This window comes from Amia ocellicauda, chromosome 22 (assembly GCF_036373705.1).
Source record: "Amia ocellicauda isolate fAmiCal2 chromosome 22, fAmiCal2.hap1, whole genome shotgun sequence".
In the NCBI taxonomy this organism is placed as follows: Eukaryota; Metazoa; Chordata; class Actinopteri; order Amiiformes; family Amiidae; genus Amia; species Amia ocellicauda.
The window spans coordinates 1,031,280-1,040,372 of NC_089871.1; the positions used below are offsets into that span (position 1 = coordinate 1,031,280).

The following is a 9,093-nucleotide window of genomic DNA, read 5'->3' on the forward strand; positions in this document are numbered from 1 at the left end:
GGCCTCGGCGCGTTTTAAATTGCAATTGGACGAGAGGGAAGTTCGTCATCGCTGGACTCAGTGGCGTGGGCGGGGTTATGGCGTCAGAGCGTTGACCTGCCGTTCAGATCGACGGCGTCATTCCGATTGGCTGGACGGGCGACGGCAGTGCTGATTGGCTGCATTTCTTCCTCATCATGTGATGCGAGTCAAAAAGCCTCAGCCGTGCCTGCAGGACGAGTGACGTCACGGCTTGGTAACTGAAGAGCGTCCACGGCGACGACAGAGACAGAAACGTCATTGTTATTAATCTGAAGCTACAACAGCGAATAGAAAACACCCCAAAGCCGTCACACCACATTTAAAACGGTCAGTGGGTTCAAAGCGGTGTAAAGCGCTATGGATGTTTCCCTGCAGATAACGATCAAACAATTGCACAACTTAGTGTGTTGTCTTTGTGATGGGGAAGCCAGTGACTGCGTTTACAATGATGTAATACACGAATTGAAAACGATGTCATTTTTGATATGCATTTAAGCTTCACTGATCCCAGTAATCACACTTTCCTGCGTGGTGTGTTTAGCGCTGCTGCGATGGCTGGTGTGGTGCTTTGTGAGGCCACAGACCTCTACAACATCCTGAATCAGGGCGCCAGGGTCAGCAGCCTGGCAGAGTCCAATTACCTGCTCTTGATCGGTAAGCCCAGTAAACCGAGCCCCAGTGATGTGGAGGTAGAGCAAGAGCTGTGTGGAGCAACAGGTTGTGTGTGTGTATTTCCAGACGCACGCACTAAACAGGAGTACGACGAGAGCCACGTCCTCATGGCCAAGAGGTCCAAACGCGTGAGTGCCCCCCCAGTTTTATGATTTTTTATTTTTATTTTTAGGTCGTAGGGTGTAGGTTTCATCTTTATTTCTCGATTTTTTCGTTTTGTTCTTTCCTCTCCAGGATGCGAACGGCGACTTTGTGATCCCTGCGTGCGTGGAGGTGGAGAGCATGCGCTACTGCGTTGTGTACGACGGCCACGCCGGCTCCGTGGAGGACTGCGGTGAGTGGTGACACTGTACCGTCCCTCCCTAGCACAGCAGCACCGCCCACTGACACCAGCGGTCCCCACAGTCCAGTCTGGGGCTCTGCTCACCGTGACGCACAGCTGCTGCAAACCAGGAGCACTCTTGTTGTGTGTGTTGTGTGGTGGAGGTGGGGCCCTGGTGACAGTGTCCCCGTGGGCTGTTGTATAGGCCCGGCTGCGGAGTGCGCGGCAGTCCTGGAGCAGTGCAGCCGGAACCCAGTGCAGATCCTGAGGGGCGGCTACGAGGACTTCTCCGCCTGCTACCCCTTCCTTCGCACCCAGAAGATCCTGTATAGCCCCCAGGTGCATCCTTGCGACGCTGCCCCGCACGGCCCTGATCTCACCCCCGCAGACCCACTGCTCTCTGCGGATTTGGTACCCTCTCTGATAGTCATTTTATTGAAGCCGAGCATCTGGTAGTAGAGTTACTGATTCAAGTACACAGTCATAGCTATTCTTCCAGCTGATCAGCACTGTTCAAAAATCTGTTTGAATTCCTCACCCACCGTCTGTGCTTTTCCATGTCTCTATCAACTCTGGGCAAATACATTAAACGGCCGACGTTGTGTGGTGTCCCTCCATGCAGGAGCTCGAGGAGCTGAGGCCCCACCCAGTGGAGATCCTGCCAGGACGGCTGTATATGGGGGACCGGACACAGGCCTCGGACCAGCAGGTTCTCAAAGACCTTAAGATAAAGGCGCTGGTTGATGTCTCGGGAGAGCCCAGCAGCGCGTGAGTCACCGCCTGCCTCGTGAGCCTCAGCCTTGAGTCTCTCCTCTGATCCAGCTGATTGTCATTGAAAACACACCCTGAACGGTTCTGGTAACCATTTCGGATTGTAAATGTACTTTGCTTTCACGCTTTAAACCCTGCAAGCAATATATGAGCAAAGGAGCTCTTTCAGAACAGGGTGGGGGGCTGGAGTGAAAGGATCTTATCTCTGCGTCCTCACACTGTGAGTGAGCAGCGATTGTCCTTCAGAGGACCGCCCAGAGATACGTGATCCCTGTTGGTCTCGTTGTTGTTGTCGTTGAGGCAGGCTTATAGGAAGTGGCTGTGAGGTCCTCGCCTCTCCTCCCGCAGACTCTGTAGAGGAGGATCTCTCCGGCTTTTTCCAAGAGGCGTGCAGGTTTACAGGTCAGTGGGCCCTGCAACACACCACACCCCCCAGTAAGACAGGCCAGGAACCTCCCACTCACGATACGAAAGAGGAAAAGCTACAGAATTCATTCATAATCATTTTCTGCATTCTGACAGAATCTCCCTCCGTTCCCTTGCTAACCTACACTGTCGATTCCTGATCTCCCTGTTTCTTCCCTCCTTCTCCTGCTGTCTGTCGTGTTTCATCTCTGATTTGTCAGGCATTCCCCCCACGCTCTCATTCACCATGAAATTCCTCACATAGCGTTTCATTCTGAAGGCTGCAATTGTAAATGGCTGGAAAAGTGGCCCCCCGCTCCGCAGACAGGCTCTGGGCTGTGGCCCCCGCTCCACAGACAGGCTCTCGCAGTGTTTGTGTCGTTTGTCCCCCAGACGTCCAGCTCGGCGCAGGGGCCTCGGTGCTGCTGTTCTCCTGCCGGGGTGTGAGCCACTGCAGCGCCATGGCCATGGCTTTCCTGATCCACCATCTGAGATGCACACTGCAGGCCAGTGCCCCCCGCCCCGCCTCTTTCCGGCTCTACCTCCGTTTCACACAGCAGGGTCAGGGTCAGGTGTCTGTCACCGCGCCACGCTAAGATATAGGTTTCTGTTGGTGTGTTTAGTCCCCAGTCCAGCCACAGGAAGTGACGTAATTCTAGTCTTGAGATCTGGGTTTAGTGGTTCCTGTGCTGTCCTGACGCGTCGTAGTCATTTGAGCCGGAGAGGAATGGACGGACTTTGAGGGCTTTGCCCCTGTGAATCGAGTGGGTCAGTGGGAGAGCAGCTCTGTCTGGCGTTCTGTGCCGAGACCTGCTTGTTTTAATCCAGGAAACTTTTTAAAATTCATGGCCAGCGGCGGCAGGTGGCTGAGATAAGAGGCAAGAACACAATCGTGTGTGCGTCACTGCAGAGCGCAGACACAGTCTGGACACTTGCGATGTGCACGCGTCAGCGCAGGGCCAGTACAGTGTCTGACGTCTGTTTTCTGTGGCTCCTGCAGGAGGCGTGGGCTCACATGCTCAAGTGCAAGAACAACATGAGGCCAAACCGCGGCTTCGTGCAGCAGCTCTCTGCCTGGGAGCGCGCGGTGCTGGGGGAGGAGAGGACTGACATCTCAGAGCCCAGCTTCTGAACCGGGACGGGGACTGCCCAGCGGGAATACACTCACAGCTGAAGAGCATTCACACCCTCCACTTTACACATTTTTTATTTTATTCCAATAAAATTTTTCCATGAAACTATAACAATTGTCAATGATGGTTTGTTTGAAGAGACCTTGTAAAGAGTCCAGTTTGGTTTAAATTCTTGCTGTGTTCACTGATGAAGACAAAGTTCAGCTTAAACAACTCTCAGCCTGCGGTGACAGTCCTGCTTACAGCCGGACACGGATAGTTAACGCCTGCAGTGCTACTGATTCGCGGTTACAGCGGTTATGAGAGAGTGTACTGCACTGACATGACACAGACCCTCCTCAACGGACCGGTTCTGTACGGCAACGTCAGACTCACTGCCGCTTCCTCTGGACGCCCCGCCCCTCCCCGCCGGCCGCCTCCTTGCTGAGCGTTGGTTGGCCACACGTTTGGGGCGTGGCGACACATCTGCATGCTCATTGGTCGAACTGGGGCTACGTCGCGTCCGGGGTGGCGATTGGTCGGCGGAGGTGGCGGGGGTGTGGCGGTGACGGTGTCTTTGCCTGGCTGGCGCAGGGAGCCGGCAGGGCGTCCTGAGGTCTGGACTCAACGGAGCAGAACCGGACCGACGCGCAGACACAGCAGCCGCCGCACACGATGTCCCTCGGCCCGTCCTGCCTGAGCGAGTGTGTCCAGGAGTGGGAGGACCTGGAGAAGGACTTCCAGCTCATCCAGGTGAGAGACGCCCTGCGCGGCTGAGCCCCGTCTGTGGCCGCGGATCCCGGCTTTTTAACCGGCCAGGGGGTCGGGAGTCCTGCCTCCTCCCGGCTCGGGAAACGTTTTCTAATGAATGACTTTTCCAGACGCACATGGCGTGTTTATTGCGGGTCTGGGACTTGCAGCCTGTGAGTGATCATACGAGCGCCACCTGTATTTGCAATGTGATTATGAATTATTGTTCACATTATTATATTATCACAGCAGACGCGGGTTCGGCGACACACAGAGGCACATATGCGATCTAAGTAACATTTTACATCCTTGTGGTGTTGGGTTTTCACCCGAGTGTAGTGGCTCTGGTTGCAGAAGAAGCTCCAGCTCCGCTCCGGGGGCTGTTTGGCTCGGAGCTCAGCGGAAGATGAGAGTCCCTTTAACCAAAGCAGCTGCTGGACACCCTTGCGACACGCATTGGGAAATAAGTGTCCGCAGAGTCACGCACTTCTGCGCCGAGACACGCACATGGCAAGCGTCCAGACTGCGTCAGCTGCGCAGCGCTGCCCAGCATTGTGTCTTATCTGCGCCAGCCCGGCCTTGAACTTTACCCCACATCTCAGGATTGGTGGCACTGGTACAGGACGGGGCGCCGATCACACCATACAACACCCTGCAGCTATAAAACAAGACCTGTTGAGCACTCTGAGCACGACCAAGAACAGATAAAGGACGCAGATAAGAGGTATTGTTTGAGACAAAAGTTGCATGACTGGCTGGCAGGGATAGTTGGCAGCATGATGGCGCCCCATTGCCCCATCCCCAGTGCCTCGTGTGCATTGCTTAAGTTGCGGAGTACGTCTGTGTTTCTCAAGACCAGGGGTGTTCCGCTAGTTAGGTGTTTATTGCCAGTCATCGGGGCTGAATGCTGTTTCCAGTTACATTGTTTAGCTCTGCAGTGCTCTGTGCACTAACAGAACTGTCTGTGTGTGTGTGTGTGTGTGTCTGTCTCTGTCTCTGTCTCTGTCTCTCTCTGTGACCTGCAGGACACTCACAAGCTGTACCGGCAGAAGCTGGACGAGTTGACCAAACTGCAGTCCGGCTTCTCCGCCTCCATTGCCCGGCACAAGCACAAGCTGGGGGAGCTGTCCCAGGTGCTGACAGAGTAGGTTCTCTCGCTGGCCACACCCCCCAGCCTGACACAGCTGGGCCAGTCAGGGCCTACCACTCGCCCCCGTTCACTGAGCTGCAGCTTGAGACTGCAATAAACACGGTCCAGGGCCAGGGTCAGAGCACACCATCACTTCTGTACACAAAGAGTTGTGGGTAGGGGGTGGCGGGTAGGGGGGTCCAGAACTACCAAGCCACTACCAAACTGACTCTGGGATCCTGCTGGACGTGTACAGGGCTGATCCTGAGATCGACCAGTCAGGCAAGGCAGGTGAACGGGCTCCTCTGGCCGGTGTCCCCGTGCAGCGGCTGCACTGTGGGCTGATGGCCCTCGGGAGCCGCGGGGCCCTGCTGTTATTGGTGGCAGGTGGGGCTGGTGTGGTGCAATAGCGATTACTGATTAATCATGACACCCTCCTCCTCCTCCTCCTCCTGGCCCAGATGCAGGCGCAGCGCCGGCCCCGAGGAGGCCGACAACATCGACCGGATCCAGGCGCTGATCAGAGAGCGGCCCGGCGTGTTCTTCGACATGGAGGCCTTCCTGCCCAAGAAGAACGGGTGAGGAGACGTGGTCTGTGGACAGAACAGCACCACTCACTCTGCAGTATACTGCAGTATCTTAACTGCGAAAAACAGGCAGTTTCTTCCAGGTGTAACGGCAGTGTCTCTCTCTCCCCAGATTGTACCTCAGCCTCGTCCTGGGGAACGTGAACGTCACTCTGCTGAGCAAACAGTCCAAGTAGGTATCGTCCCAGCGGACTGTGTTGAGGGCCGTGTCGGGGGCTCGGGGTGGAGTGTTGTTTTGTCTTGAGTTCAGTGCCTAGGCCTCAGTAAGGGCCTGCGCTGTGTGTGACCACTAGGGGGAAGTATAACACCTGCAGCTCACTGCCACTCAACCACAGTGCTCTGAGCGGACAGGTGAGAGAGAGAGAGAGAAAGAGATCAGGTGTGTGAGGGTGAATGCTATGTTTCTGTCTGCTAGGTTTGCCTATAAGGGCGAGTACGAGAAATTCAAGCTGTGTCTCACCATCCTGCTGCTGCTCTTCTCCTTCACCTGCAGGTTCCTGGTCTCTAACAGGTGGGTCGGGGGTCCGGGTGCAGAAAAGTTGAATATGATTTCAGTTCTGCATGCCAGGTCTTGTACAGGTTACCCATGGTACCATTACAGTGCGTGTGTGCGAGTGCGTGGCCCTCTCCACTCACAGCGTGTCTCCGTGCTGTGCAGGGCTGTGGACGCGCTCTTCAACTTCCTGCTGGTGTGGTACTACTGCACCCTGACCATCCGAGAGAGCATCCTCATCAACAACGGCTCCAGGTGCGAACGGGGGGGCAGCTGCCTGGGGGGTGATGCACTCTCTGAGGGGAAAGTGGCGAATCATTCCCTAGAAGAGGCTGCCTACGTGTTCCGATAAGTGTCCTGGGCACAGGGGGCCGCGGGAACCGCATGGCCCTCAGTCACTGTGCTGTGTGTTGTTGTTGTTTCAGGATCAAGGGCTGGTGGGTCTTCCATCACTATGTGTCCACCTTCCTGTCGGGAGTCATGCTGACCTGGTGAGCACAGCCCCTCTCTCCATATGTTTCTTTTGCTCGTCTCTAAAATGAAACTGTAACCAGAAGAGAAACACGTGTGTATGTGTCTGTGTGAGAGAGCTGTGCGTCACATGTGGTCCATGTGCTCCACCACTAGAGACATGAGACCCGCACACACGCTCAGCGTCAGTCCTGTTGACCACAGCGTCTCTCTGTCCCGCAGGCCGGACGGGAGGCTGTACCAGATGTTCAGGAACCAGTTCCTGGCCTACTCCCTGTACCAGAGTGAGTCCACAGCTGTGGCCCCGGTGGCCCTGACCGTGTTTGCCATTTCCTTGTACAGTGACGTGTCGTTGGTGACCAATGTGAGTGTTTTAACCTGTTGAGTGTGTTTATTGGCTTGTTGTGTTTGTTGCAGGCTTTGTCCAGTTTCTCCAGTACTACTATCAGAGCAGCTGTCTGTACCGCCTGCGGGCCCTGGGAGAGAGACACACCATGGACCTGACTGTGGGTGAGAGAGAGAGAGTGGGATAAAGAGAGAGAGAGGGAGGGAGAGCGAGCGAGGGAACAGTAAGACCCAGAGAGAGAGAGAGAGAGGGGTAGAGGTGGTTGGTAGTGTTAAGAGACAGTGAGACAGGCGGAGGAATGAAGGCCTGTCTCTCGCTGTCTTGCAGAGGGCTTCCAGTCGTGGATGTGGCGTGGCCTGACCTTCCTGCTGCCCTTCCTGTTCTTCGGCCACGTGAGTGTCGCGATTCGTTGAAGGGATTTTCCAGTTTCGGTCTTTACATGTCCACCATTATTAATCTGCTCCTGTCGTTTTGCACCCCTGACCGATGGCGTGTGTGTGTGTTGCAGTTCTGGCAGCTCTACAACGGACTCACTCTCGTCAGGATGGCTAAGCTGCCGGACTGCAAGGAGTGGCAGGTATGAGCTCCTCTTCTCTGCCCCCGTTTACCACAGAGCACAGGTTTCCCCCAAGATTGTGTTTTAAAATCAGTGCTCCGTGTCATGGTGCTTAAATGGGGCCCGTAAGGAGAGCAGTTTGGAGAAGAAAGGACTTATTTGGTGTGGGTGTCAATGGCTGATTATTTCAGTTCTTGTGCTCCCCTTGACCCGTCCCCTCTCTCCCCCAGGTGCTCATGTGCAGCCTCGCCTACCTCGTGCTGTTCACAGGCAATTTCTGCACCACGCTGGCCGTTGTCTACCAAAAGATCCAGAACAAGAAGCAAAGCAAAGACAAGCAGCTATGAGGGAGAGGATGCGAGCGAGAGAGAGGGAGAGGATATTATATATATATATAATTTGGGAGCTCCCATTAGCACTCCATTGCAGAAGGCCTGGCACCTCACAGTCAGTCCAATCTGATACCAGATGTGTATTTTGTTGTCCATGTGTACCTTGTCTCGATTCTACCGGTGTGTCCAGAGCATGGCTGTCAAGTGTCTTTCAATGCTTACCGCTGTGTGAACAGTGTGTTACACTACCCACCAAATAAGATGTGATTAGACTTCCAGTTTGGGGATCTATAACACACCAGTGCCTCTTCTAGAACGCGGGCTGGCAAAGAGAACGCTACGAGGGAACTAACGTGTTACCGTCGCTAATTCTAACCCCCCAGTCAAAGAAGATATCCAAAGCATCTCTCACTATACCTCACCAAACCTCAGGGTCGCTTCTCCAAACTAACCGCAGCTCTGAATCTCCGCCTGCGCAGAACGTGTGCAGGAACGCGTCTGGCCCCGATCACCATGTGTGAGGCCATCGAGCACTTTTATAGTTATAGAGAAGTAATTGAGTTTGTTTTTTCTTTTGTTTTTTGGGGGAAGCTTCGCATCTTGCTGAAAGTGACCAAGACCTGCAAGTCCTTTTTCAGATTGTGCCTGATGTTAAACTCAGTTCTTACCCCTTCCCTCCATCCTTCTGGTCTCAATGTTTTTTAACGAGAAGATGCATCGATTAGTCACCCTGAAATTGCAGTCAGACCGCAGATTCAGGCTCAAGTCTCGCTCTCCATCCCCTCGTGGGTCACAGGAACGGGCGGACGGGGGCGACTGCATTAAATACACATTTAAAGTCACTAGGAAAACAAGCCGCTATATTATAGCGAGTGAAAACCCAGTTGTGCCCACTAGTTGTGATCGGGACCCTGGCATCGTGTGTGGCTGTGTGGATTTGTCTCACACCAGCGAGTGGGTCAGGGGTGAGTCTCGTTACTTTAAAGGTTTTGAAAGTTTGCATTAAAAAAAGAAATAAAAGTGATGTGTGAGTCTCTGCTTTGATTTTTGTGGTTTGTGGCAGCGTGAGGAGAGAGACGGTGTCTAATGCGCGGAGGAGAACCAGAAGCCCCCCCCCAGTACAATA

At 54.3% G+C, this 9,093-nt stretch overlaps 2 protein-coding genes across 4 annotated transcripts; both read left to right on the forward strand.

Annotated features, from left to right (window-relative positions):
* The first annotated feature begins 41 nt into the window (after positions 1-41).
* On the forward strand, positions 42-3,438 carry styxl1 (serine/threonine/tyrosine interacting-like 1). 3 transcript variants are annotated; one of them, XM_066695666.1, is made up of 8 exons: positions 42-348; positions 563-821; positions 928-1,027; positions 1,221-1,354; positions 1,638-1,783; positions 2,091-2,188; positions 2,585-2,697; positions 3,192-3,438. In XM_066695666.1, exons 2-8 carry the CDS (start codon positions 573-575, stop codon positions 3,321-3,323), a joined length of 972 nt encoding a protein of 323 aa, XP_066551763.1. In that variant the 5' UTR covers positions 42-348; positions 563-572; the 3' UTR covers positions 3,324-3,438. The 3 variants fall into 3 exon arrangements, with proteins under 3 accessions (XP_066551763.1, XP_066551764.1, XP_066551762.1); XM_066695667.1 differs by lacking the exon at positions 42-348 and having other exon boundaries at positions 363-675; positions 760-821; XM_066695665.1 differs by lacking the exon at positions 42-348 and having other exon boundaries at positions 363-821.
* A 435-nt stretch (positions 3,439-3,873) lies between these two features.
* Positions 3,874-9,005, forward strand: tmem120aa (transmembrane protein 120Aa). Its single transcript, XM_066695668.1, has 12 exons — positions 3,874-4,056; positions 5,079-5,197; positions 5,644-5,760; positions 5,882-5,941; positions 6,185-6,280; positions 6,428-6,517; positions 6,688-6,753; positions 6,956-7,017; positions 7,151-7,243; positions 7,407-7,471; positions 7,588-7,656; positions 7,866-9,005. Exons 1-12 carry the CDS (start codon positions 3,979-3,981, stop codon positions 7,980-7,982), a joined length of 1,032 nt encoding a protein of 343 aa, XP_066551765.1. The 5' UTR covers positions 3,874-3,978; the 3' UTR covers positions 7,983-9,005.
* Positions 9,006-9,093: the final 88 nt, after the last annotated feature.